Below are 12,964 nucleotides of genomic sequence, written 5' to 3'. Positions count from 1 at the left end.
TGCAAAGGACTTGAGTTTTTTGAACACAATGAGACTTGTTTTTAGTGGTGCCTTGTACTTTTAAGTCATGATGTTGGGACTTGTCTTTTACAATAACACAACATTTTATTAAATATTTTGCGCTTTGCAGCCACACAGTAACAACTATTTTGAATGAATCTTTGCCTTCTTTGGACTTGCAGACGAAGTTTTCTGTTGGACTGATTTGGCCAAATGTTTTTAGATTATTGTCTTGCAGAAATATTTAGTTTTCTGACAGAGGTAGTAATCAAATATCTAAACTGCCCATTATTCCAGATAAAGTACCTGATACCATGTCAGGGTTTCCAGGATCTTTGGAAAGAGGCTCACCGCACCAGACAGTAAATTTGACATGTTTTTCCTAATGCTTATCCTATTTATCACAAACCCCTCTGGTATATTTTCTGTTTAAGAGCTCAGACTTCATCTCATCTAAACAGAGTAGAGTTCAGAAAACCTTTCATGTTGCTAGCACAGAAAAGTATCTACATAGGATCAAATGGTTCCTTGGCAATCGGGAAACTCCAAGCTGCCACTTCTTGCTGCAGGTTTTGCAGAAAGCTCCCTTAACTTTGGCTCAATTTGCAAGACTAAAGCCTTTCTTGGTGATGTTGACTACTATCTTTCTGTTTTAAAGAATGGCTAAGAGAAGCTGGCTTCTGCATCATTTAATGAAACCCAGGAAACATGAACACAGTATTGAATAAACATTTAGACGCTGATTAACTCAAACAGTAAAGCATAAAGAAAGAGCAAAATCATCAGATATATTTATTTTGAAGATTACATTTTGACCAGAGGGCGTTGCATGTCAGGCTTCTTCATCTTCTGCAGGGACCAAATGTTCTTCTAGCTCCACAGATCTACGTCACGCCTCCGGTGCATCCCCGATATGACCTGTAGTCTTCACCCTAGGCTGTGTTGCTTTCGGTTCCATGTCCAGCTTTCACATAACGTCCTCTATTTGTTGATGTAACTTCCAAGTAAATGTCAGCTTTGGACGTAAAGACAGTTGTATGTTGTTCTTTAGGAACAAAAAAGAAGCCTACGTCAAACCCATTTATCTCAGTTTTCCAGGCAGTCTGGTTGTTGTTCTCCTTATCGCTCATTATATTGCATGTTTTTACTTGGAGACTGACAGACGCTGAAAAATTGTTTGTTTGATTGTTTGAGCTTTGATAACATCAATGTGGCGAAATGAATCATTTTGTTTTGGTTTAGATCAGCAGATGTCGGATTTTTTTTGTTATTTTGAGTTGATCCGATCAGCAGATTTATCCTTGCATTTTCCCAAGAATAAAAACTAGAACACTGGGTAAAATACAATGCTTTTTTTTTTTTTTTTACAATTTAAAACATTTTCTTACATCACAGAGTATTACATAAACATTGATTGAATAATCTTACCTCACGTACTGTAATGGTGATTTTTCATAACAGTTGGATTATATTAAAGGTGATAATGGGATTATAATGCAAGCTGTCTGTACAACTTGTTCTAATCTCTGAACACAGGATTTATCTTTGAGACAGGTCCGTCAATTTTATCACAGGTTGCATGTACAACATTTGATCTGACAGCGTTTGGAAGCTGTTCAACAATTTATGTTGTAATCTATGGTTACCTGGGTTACAATTTCTGAGAATAACAATTACACTGGTTTAGATTAGAGCGCAGATAGGAATGTGTTAAAGATAACCTTAATAATTCGAGTTGTGGTCTGCATAAGCAAACTTTGTTTCCTATAAATACTAGTTTGTAAGTAAACCCAACAAATTAAATCTGTTTTGACGCGCTCCATTAAAGCTGACATCATCAATCTATCTGTTTGATTTTTAAATTAAAACATACTTTCTTTCCTTTAACAGTGCTAAGGAAAAAATATATTGCCCTCTTTTTGCTATCGCTTGATTTTTCTTTCAGCTTCAAGCATTGATTATTCATTTAAAATCTATCCAAACCAACCTGGACCAATGTAAATAAGTAATTGCCCTCTGAACTTTACATTTGGTTACAGCAACTACCATCAAGTAATGTACAGCTCTGGAAATAATTAAGAGCCCACTGCACTGAACCCCATTGAAAACCTCCTGGTTATTCCACCAAATATTGATCTCTTAACTCTTCCTCAGTTACAACATTAATATTGTTGTTTCTAAATGAATATAAACTTGTTTTCTTTGCATTATTTGAGGTCTGAAAGTGCTGCATCTGTTTTGTTATTTTGACCATTTCTCATTTTCTGCAAATAGATGCTAAATATGTATTTGCTTGGTGTTTCAGAGACATGATGTCAGTCGTTCATAGAATAAAATAACAATGTTCATTTTACTCAAACATAAACCTATAAAAATTTAAATCAGAGAAACTGGTTATTTTGCAGCGGTCTCAATGTTTTGTATCTTATTTTGACCCACTCATTTTTGCTGAATTGTTTCAGTTCAGCTACATTGGATGATTTTCAATAAAAAGTTGTTTTTCAAGGTCACGCTGCAGCTTCTCAATCTGATTCAAGCATTGCAGATTATTTTTGATGTGAAATGCAACCTAATGTGAAACTGTTAAATGTGACAAAAATCAAAAACATAAGTAATCATCTTAAGTAATTTTATGTTCAATAAGTGGTTTGTTTTTGTACATTGTGTTGTGTTCAATAATTGAGCAACATTTATCTCAGGTTTATATAGCGACCTGTGATGGTTTATTCAGCTCTGTCTTGTTGTTTGCCTTGTATTGTAGAGATAATGGAAAGCATTAGTTAGGAAATGAACATGATGAGCCTGTAATCCACTTTTACTGAATATTCCTAAACACGTTCCCCGAGCTTTTTCTCCGTCTTTCCCCTCGAGCTAATGTTCTGTTGTGTCAAATCAATGCTAAGGCCATAGTAATTTGATTTGATTGAAATCCCTCGAGGACAAAAACATCATTAGCCTGAAAAAAGTATCACATAAAAAAGCACATCAAATACGACTTTGTTTTTTTTAATTTTCTCTCCCACAGGGAAAGACCATATGTAGCTGATGATAATTGGTAGTTTGTTGATAATCGCTTCATGCCTCTTTCTCCACGTATGTGAAAGCCCAATTTGCATGCATCGCTCTGCGATTTTAAATTGATTAATTTATAAAACAGCAATATTTTGTCCAGGTTTTTTTTTCCCCCTCTGGGTTTGCTTGTTTATTTTTTCTCTCTGCTTTTTGTTTTCCAGATGAATTTAACCCTGAAGTTCCCAAGCTGGAGAAGAGCGTGAGCGGCAGCAGCCCGTCACGTGACCGCCTTCTCCTCACCGTGGCAATGATGCTCGTGCTGGCCGTCCTGCTGTCCTAGCGACCGTCACAGGGAGCTTGCTGGACCGTCTTGTCCAAAGGGCTTTGTATCCCTACATTTTTTTTTTCTTTTTTTGAACATGTGATAGCTAAACGAAGCAAACAAAGAAAAGTCAAAGACAAAAAAAAAAAAAAAAAAAGAAGCGAGGCCTTTTTGCTGTCATATTTACACCTGTATCACATGAAAACTACAATATTTCATGCAGGTGTGGTGACCACATGGAGATTACTACCAATATTAAGAATCCAGTTTTTTCCTGTGCTGCTCTCAATGGATGCAGATGAGAGATTTTTTTGTAGCATGATAGAGAACAGAAAATTTGAAGCGTAACTCTCATCGGATGATGAAAGGAAGGTTTTTGTGTTGGCTTTGAAAAAGATGACAACTTTAGATTCTAGAGTGGATTTTTTTTAAGGCTTTGCTGCATCAAAACGAACTTTGATGTGGTTAAAAAAAAAAGGCAAGATGGACTTTGGAAACTGTAACAAGGCCTTCTTTATATGATTAGTGAGTAATCAAAACGACTGTCATTGTCCTGGACATTGTAGAATGTTTTCATACTGGTGTGTGGTAGCTGCTGGTGATAAAAGCCCAGCGAAAAGGGTGAGAATTTATAAGAATATCCAAGGGCCTTTCAGTAATCCATTTTCTCCAGACATCAAATATTCTCTGGCTTTGTGATAGGCACGGATTCAAAGCCGGCTTTTCTTCGAAGGGTACCGAGTGCCCCTCAGTATTAGTCTTTTGTCTGCATTTCCTGCCTTCCCACTGTAACAACCCAGAAAAATACAGACCCTGGACTAGTAATTTGACGGCACTTAGACGCACAAGATGTGGCATAGACGTGTGTTTTGTTCTGACAGATTTACCTCCAGCAATGGGCTTAGAAAAGTTCCAGATGTCAAATCTTAAAAAAAATAAAATAAAAATAAAAATACAAGAAAAAAATGGGGGTTGGGATTCGGGTCTCCTTGCAGCAATCAGCACCGTTGTTCAGAAACGCCTCTAATTTGCAATTGTTCAGAAACTGTCAGCAGCAACTTGCCCTCCTTTCACTCCCAGATTACCTGTTTTTTTTTGGGTTTTTCTTCCCCTCCACTTCAGGGGCTCGCAGCCAATCAGGGCTGATAGCCACTGCAGCAGTCCCAGTTACCACGGAGACGACCCCATACAGTCGCCAAAGTGCGGCAGGTGCCTGAGGAGAAATTATGCTTAGAATCTCAATCTGTAGTCATGGAGGAATAGACCCAGTATGAGCATCCGGATCATTCGCCGTATTGTGAGAGTCGCTTTTATGGAAACAACAAAGTTTTGCTGCAAAGTTTTTCAGGTAACGTTGTACGAAAAATGGTGCTAGCATCACAAAACTCTTAAAAGAAGAAATATTCTAACCTAAATTATATAAAGATGGTATTGTTATCTCCAGAATGATTCACATCCCTGACAGATTTAGTGCTAATAATTATTACCAACATGTTTCCTCTGACTGGAAGTAAAACTAACATATACAAGACCCTCCGGATTACAAGATGATCTGTCAATTTTTAAAATAAATGTAAAGGTTTTTAAGTGCGCCTTTTTATACAGTTGTTGGGCGAAGGGCGGCTGCTGCCATCTCCAGGAGGAATTGGGCGAGCGGCAGGGTACACCAGTCCATCACTATGGCATGACTGTAGTGCCATAATTAAGACTATTAGACACCCAGTGGTGATATATCCTTATTGCAGGAGGTTATCTCTATCCCAAAGCCAACTACTGATCTGATTCTAGGTAGAATCTGAGCGGCTAGTGCCAGTAGAGAAGGAGACTTATCACTTAAGTTAGCTTTGAAGAGGCTTGTGACTAGCATATCTACGATGGTCTCCTGTGTCTCATGCTTTTTCTCTTTAAAGAAAACGTTATCTAGAAAAATAGTTGGTCGCTTAGTTTCTGATGCTTGCCTATCAGAAATGGATGGATATGGATATGGTCACCTGTGATGAGGGAGTAACCACCACTGGGTGGGAAATGGTCTTAATGTTGGCACTAAAACTGCAAAACTTTGTCAGTATTTCACTAATGACAAAAAACAGAAAACACAATTTTGCGATTTTGATCTCTATCATAAACAAGAGAACATGCAAAATCCATGCAGAAAGACCAGGATTTGAACCCGGGACCTTTTTGCTTTAAGGCAACAGTTAAATCAGCTTTGCCACCATGCAGCCTGCGACTACTGCTCCTGCTGCAACTACAAACCAATGTTAAAATTGTTAACCTTCTTTCCTCCAATGGTATTTTGTCAAATGGGTTATGAGCTCCAAGTCTTTAAGTTTGGAAAACCTCCTTCCCATGAATTTTTCCTAGACAAACTCTCTATCAGATTCCACTTTATTAACATTATTTCTAATAAAAAAGAAAAAATGCAAAAATGATTTAATTCTAAGCTTTAGAGTTTCATTCAGAACTCAAACTTTTGTTGCTTTCCAAGGAGAACTCACAATATGGTGGATGTGGCAACAGATCGAGGCCAATGCAGCGTCGACTCTTTGGTGTCTGAAGCTCTTGATAAAAATAAAAAAAAAATCAAAAAATAAATAAAATGTGTGAATGTGAAACTTATGAGAAGTTCTTTTATACTGCGTAGGCAAACCTTAATCAAATTACAATGTTGTGCGTTTTTATTTATTTACTTTTAAAATGCTCTTATTTTGACATTAAAGTGTATTTATCTACATAATTTATTAATGTGCATTCTTAGGCCTTTGCTCAATAAGCTATCGTACCATTTTTTAGCATTTTTCTCAAAACTATTGGATTTGTACTGCAGTATTTTGCTTGTTTAGACAAATAGATGTAATTCAGCCGGTCAGAGACAGTTCTTGGTTAATTATTCAGTGCAAGCATTCACTCGGTTAGCTGAGTCTTGTGTAAAAAGATGCAGATGATAATATTGCTGAGGAGCATGTCATAAACCAACTGGGAATGCACAGACAGAACTGGTGTCGTTTGAGCCTGCACTGTAATGTAAATTTATAAATACATGCAGGGTTCCAGAATGTGTACGAGTGTTTTAGCGGGTGTGAGTGTGTTTTTTTTTTTTTTTTTTTTTTTTTTTTGTATGTGTGTATGTCTGGGTGCGTGGGAGCGAAAGAGAGGATGTATGTTGGTGGAACGTGTTTGTCCGCGCTTTTAAAGTACGTGGCATTTAGAAAATTTCGTACCTGTTAGCGGAGTCATTTGTAGGATCTGAATATGCAAGAGTGTATGAGGGAGAATGTGCTTTTCAGTCACGTTAGTTTATGTTTGTAGGGCGGGAGGGAGGGAAGCGGGTCGAGATGCCGGCAAAAAGCATTTACTTTCACTGAAGACAGCCACAAGATGTGTTTACGTTTGACAAGAATGAATAAACTGTAAATTAAACCAAGAATGATCAAAATGATGCCAATTAAAATCTTTTTGCAAACTTGTTTTAGAGGTTTTATTCTTCTGTTTGCATCAAACTATATTGTGCTGTTGAAGTTAGCAACAGTGTAGAATAAAATAGAATACAATAGAATAGACTGTAGGAAGATCATTTGGGTTGTAGCTATTTTTATGGATTTATTTACATTAATCACACTTCATACTTTTGATTTAGTGATGACAACTTACTTTTTTGTTCTCAATTAACTTAAAAGTTACAAATCTTTAACTTGAAGGAACCTTTGAAAAGGTCAAGGCTGCATTCGTATCGTTTGTCTGACCAACTCAGTATATTGTGATCTTCCAACTCAACTAAGTTTCTATAACTTAATGCAAGAGTGTTTAGCACGACAAATTTAAGTCACTCTTACTCAAATCATTTGTTTTCTTCATAATAAATAATTAAAATCTCTTTGACTTAATTCTACAGAAGGTCGACTCAAACCTTAAGTTTTTCCAAACATTCAATTACATTATGACTCACATTGTACTTAAAATACAGCTGGAATTTAAATTCTTTTAAATATGTTTTAACATGTTATTTTAATTTTACAAAGATCCTGTACACTGAAAAAAGAAAATAGTTGAACCAACTTAATTGAATTGCTTCAATTGGTAACAAATATTTCAATTAAGTTTATCCAACTGAATTCATCAAGTGTGATTAAAAAGTAAGTCAGTCCTCCTCGAATCATTTAGTTTACTTCAAATAAAGAAGGAAACTAAATGATTTACTTCAAATCTTTTTAAGATTTTAGATGGCCTTTATTTGAGAGTAGTGAGACAAGTGCAGCAAAGGTCATCAGGCCGGGAGTCAGGGAATAAGGTCTACGAATGCGGCACTGAACTTAATTGTTTCAAGTGAAGTCAAAGTAAAATGGGCGACTTTTTTGTTGATCCAAAACAAACAAGAAAGTTGTCATTAATATCCCTAAAGAATAAAGAGAGGTTAATGTGAATAATCCACAATATGAACTAAGCCCAAATACGCTTTTTAGAGTGCAGCTGAAATACAACTATTTAAAAACAAGAAGTTAGATTTTCCCATGGTTCTGATCTCAGATCTCTTTCTTTTTCTCATAAACTCTGTTTTTAGACACAAGGTAAAATCACTTATGTTGGGCACGAATGATCAGTTTTTTCTACTAGTCCGTCTTTAGAGGCTCTCACTTCAGTTTAACGAACAGCCTGCCATGAAACATAATCACAGCATGGAGTGGAGGCAGAAGCAGCGCTCCACATTTCTCCACTCTGAGAAAAAAAAAAAAAAAAACACCTGCAAGCCATTCATGTCTCTGCAGATTTGCCACTCCACATCGCTCTCCTTTCTCCCCCTCACCCGTGTCGGCTTCTTTCTGATCTTCTACACGCCACAGAAAGGAGGTGACAAAGTGAGGGACACGTCTCAGATGCACTAATGTCCATGTCAAAAAGGGACTAAGGAGGCCAGAGGAGATTTTTACTTTGATGTTGCACACAAGATCCAAAATCAGGAAGTGGAACAGATTCAGAGGAGTGTTTCAATTTTTGGGTTCCTAATATATATATATATATATATATATATATATATATATATATATATATATATATATATATATATATATATATATATATATATATATACATATATATATATATATATATATATAGTATGCCAGTTACAATAAGCTATATTACAACTTTCTATTCACTCTGATGTTTGTTCATCTTCTCTGACAGAGAAGATGATAATTATAGGTGAGTTCAGCTTACAGTCCCTGAACGTTTTAAAAAGTCTGGATTTGCGCGTAAATCGACATCATGAAACAGTATAAGTGTTTTAGCTGCTGTTCCTGTGCATGAGCTGACAGCATATTGTATGGTGAAGTCTGTGCATACTGTGGATACAATAATTTAGGAGAGCGTTTGCTTTATTTTTTGTTGGCTGCAAGGAGCTTATAGGGTCGTCATAAACAGCCTTAATTCCAGCCTGGAAAACCGTACAGTTAACTTTTGCCTGAACTAAATAAGAGCCCTGAAGACGAAAGCTATCATTTCGAAGAACATATCTAACAAATGGGTGTAGAGAGTGAGTTTAAAAAGCCATATTACAAATAATGTAAGTGAAACATAATCGCCTTTTATCACAAGTATTTACTCTGGAATCAGTGAAACGGAATCTGGAGAGGAATGTTTGAATCAGGGAGGCCGAGCAAAAGTTCTCTCCACACTTTTCAACTTTTTAACGAGTAAAAAATAATAAATAGCACATATTTTCTTTTCTGTCTATAACTATATATAATATCTGTGTTAATCTATCAGACATAATCCTAATAAAGTCCATTAAATCTTCAGAAAACGTAGCAAAAAATGCTCCAGGGTTGAAAGTGACGTTCCCAGGTACTGTGGTTATCTAACGAGTCTTCGGTCCAGACTTACAAAGGAAGACATTCCATTAGCATGAGAAGATGACCTCTCTCCTGTTTGAAGACACATTATCATTTTCTGAATCATTTATTGTGAGATAAGCCATCTGCGGCTCAGGCAGGTCCGCGCCGTTAAGGAGAAATTCCCTCGACAAGCTTCGCCGTCTGGCTCCAGCAGCAAAACAGATGCCTCCTCCTCAGAGAGCGCGTTATAACTCAGGACGTCACCGAGACAATCACTGAAAATAGCGTCACATTCAAGGACTGGTTGCAAGCTCTCGTTTCAAAGATAGGAGCTGTAAAACTGGATAGTAGCTCATTCAAGAAACAGATGTCACTGGCAAAAGACTGTTTTATTCCTACTCACTCACCCTCTGAATTTTGTCTTTTCTGCACTCGGTTAATGGAAGTAAACAAATGACTCAGTCCCCTATTTGAAGCCCTCCGGTACATCAGTCAAATATCCAATAAAAGGGCTAATCTGACTCCATTAACTGATAAGCAGAGTAAACTCAGGACATGTCCTGCATCAGCTGTCACCTTCAGGTCCAACATCAACATTTTAATGGTAATCAATTCCAGGAAATGGCACTTCAAATATCATATCTAACTTCCGTAAGTCATTGTTTGGTAATTTTGATTAAATCAACATGCTCCGTTGTCCACTTTTTGGTTCATGGATCATTTTAAAGCAATTCAAAGCAAAGTCAACACACAACTGATGAGAAATATACACTCAGCATTTTAATCAGTTAGATTTGTTCAACTATTCATAAACACAAATAGCAAATCAGCAAATTATAAAACCTCAACGTCATTCCTTTAGACCTCCAGTTGAAGTCAGAAAGGTGATTTAATCGACTTAGACAAACGCGACTTCTCCTTTTGGAAACGTGTTTGATCTGTGCAGATCTGCACCCAGTTAAACAAGCAGCTTAGCAGCTTTCCACCCATAGGTGTCAGCAAACCTTTCCTTCACTTCATCCAGATAGTCTACCACACCAAAGGCACCAGACTTTAAAATATGTCCCCATAGAAGAACATTATAAGACAAATGGTGATAAACTCGGGTTTATGTATGATGTAATCTTTGTTTTGATTAGAGTTTGTGTTTTTATTAAAGCAAATTTTCATTCGTTATGCTTTTAAAGTACAGTAGAAAGTACATACACTTGAGTCAATAACCTACAGAATCAGATAAGGTAGTAAATATTAACCAGACTTTAACTAGGCCACTGAAAATCCACCCAGAGAACTATGTGAATCACAGAATATGTTACATTATGCACCCTTAAAAGGATGAGCTTAGGCTTAGTTGATGCCTTTAAAAGCTTGATGTTAGCCTTATATCCAGTTTATTTTTAATTATTGATTTATAAAATGCTTTAAACTTCAATATGAAAGTAAAATCATAACACAAAAGACAGAAAGTTAAAAATGAATGTGTTAATCAACATTAATCGTCAGTCTCAGCTTTTTCATAACGTGGTGTCGTTTGATTCAAATGCTAAGTAGAGTCATTCTTGAATGTGAATTATCACCATGCCATGATTTACTAACTTTTGTTTTTCATCCTGTTAAAGTATTTTCAATTTACTTTTCATCCAGGCGAATTAGAGGAACCTATGGTATGTGCAATCAGTTCCCTGCAAGATTTAAAAACATAAATATGATGAGTTAGTCCTCTGACACTGTTAAATTTAAGTAGATTTTATTTAATGCTTAACATCCATTTCGGTACACAAAACCTTGTTGAACACACTCAGCTGTTCAGGGTGAGAAACACCGATGGCTATTTCCAGGTGGGATTTGTACAACCAAATGGTAAAGCATGTCCAAATAATATTCAGTTTTCTTCCTCCATACTTATCCAGCCCTTACTTTTTTTCACACATCAGTTGAAGAAAAACAGACATTGTCCTTCGTGAGTCTTTGAATGAAACTTTCAAAATTTGACTTATATGGCTTCAGTTCACTTGATAGGACTGATCTGTGTCTCCTGTTTTATGCAGCTGGAACCGCATCAAATCTCCTCAACGTTGTGGATTTGATCTGACATTCCTCCAGCTTCAGGTCAACCCGTGTCAACTTTCCTCCTCCGCATACGGAAACTAACCCTGGTAGATGTGAGGAAAGGTGATGAGATGTTTTGGGATTCAAAATGGCATCATTTAATACCCTTGGAAAAATGGTGTCAGCTGTGGAAACAAAGACACGGGCAGAATAAGGGAGGATGATGTGACGGTCCATCTTTGACGTCAGAAAGCTATCAGGGCAGTTTAACAGCTAGATGTGTCAGTGTTCACTTCAATATATTCAACAGTTGCTGATGTGACTCAAGCAGCTCTCAGGGTGAGACGTGTATGCAGGGTTTGGAGATCACTTTTTCCAGTGGATTTTTCTGAAGAAAATGTGAAATATCTTAAAGAAAGACCCATGTAGGCTGATTGAGATATCAGAAACGCTTTTACGTAAAGTGTTAGCTTCTTAATTCGTGCGACACCCCACTAATTTATAGTGTTCAGGAACAGACTTTCCTCGCACATGGGAGGAAAATGTGAGCATGCATCTTAATTAGAACAACGTTCTGCTTCCTAAAGAGCTTTGCTTTTGCGCACATTAATTTGGGCTTTCTCCGATCTTCATCATGCCAGATGATAACTGTGACAAGAAGAGAAAAATGGGCCCAAACAGACCACATTGCTGTCTGCAGTGATGTCTGCAAGTCTGTTGACTGGCTGTGTGTGATTTGAGTTGGTTTAAATACTGAGGGTGGGACTCTGGGCTAGACGAAACGTGACGATGCAAAATAAGTTCTCACTCTTTAAGATGAAATTGAACGTATTTTTATCAAGCTGTAATTGATTCATTTTCTGAATTTTTCTGTCTTATTTTGATTTTTTTTTTGCACAAGTGCAAACTCTTCACCCTCTCCATCCAGATGGAGAAATATTTCCCATATTCTCAGGTCCAACATGTGACGGGTCAGAACGACTTCAATAGCAGTTCTTACTATAGCTAAGCTGGAATTTTTATGGAAATGATGATGCAAAACCGGATTCTTCACAGGATCAAGAAAATTATTCTGACCCTCATCTTTATGGGACTGCCTTGGGAAGACGGAGCGTCTTCAGTCAGAGGCGTCTTCTGGTCAGTGCAATACAGACTGTTGTAGAAACCATCATGATCTTCAGAAACTCTTTGAAGAATCTAAATTAATGAGTTACAACATTTAATTTTCCTTTGGGATTAATAAAATGTCTAGTTTTTAATTTTTTTTACTATTAAAACTTTTTACTGTCAATGTAATTTACAAATAATGCAAACTATTAAAAAATATGTATGAACATTTGGCAATTATTCTGACTGCATAGTTTGATTTATTTAGTATGTTATATTATATTTTATCGCATGGTAAATTCTTAGGAGTTGCTTAAATTGAATGTTTTCCAGCGTTCTCTTTCTATCTATCTCATCTTTGACCCAAATCATGAGTTTATTCATCACTTTTACAAAATCCCTTCCTTCATTCTGACAGTGATCTTCTTACAATCTCTCTGTAATCCAGCTGTATTTCCTCTTGCCTATGTCACAGTCCCCCTTGTTTTAATTTTAGACATCACTTTCATTTGCATTTCCACACTGCTCCCTAATCACCACCCTCCCACTTCTTCTTCCCCTTCCTCTTGCCCTCTGGATTTAGCTGTAATCTGTCATTTCTGGTCATTACATCTGCTCAGCTCTCAACAGCTGGGGACCAACA

General features: G+C 36.7%; 1 protein-coding gene across 1 annotated transcript in view; it reads left to right on the top strand.

Annotated features, from left to right (window-relative positions):
* efna3a (ephrin-A3a) overlaps positions 1-6,667 on the top strand; it is a 92,541-nt gene extending 85,874 nt beyond the window's left edge. Inside the window, exon 5 of the mRNA XM_055053907.1 lies at positions 3,234-6,667. Within this exon, the coding sequence (XP_054909882.1) occupies positions 3,234-3,352 (119 nt within the window). The 3' untranslated portion in view covers positions 3,353-6,667. The remainder of the gene's footprint in view (positions 1-3,233) is intronic.
* Positions 6,668-12,964: the final 6,297 nt, after the last annotated feature.

Source organism: Poeciliopsis prolifica, unplaced genomic scaffold, assembly GCF_027474105.1.
Source record: "Poeciliopsis prolifica strain line A6 unplaced genomic scaffold, Auburn_PproV2 SCAFFOLD038, whole genome shotgun sequence".
Lineage (NCBI taxonomy): Eukaryota > Metazoa > Chordata > Actinopteri > Cyprinodontiformes > Poeciliidae > Poeciliopsis > Poeciliopsis prolifica.
This window is presented reverse-complemented; position numbering and strand designations above follow the sequence as displayed.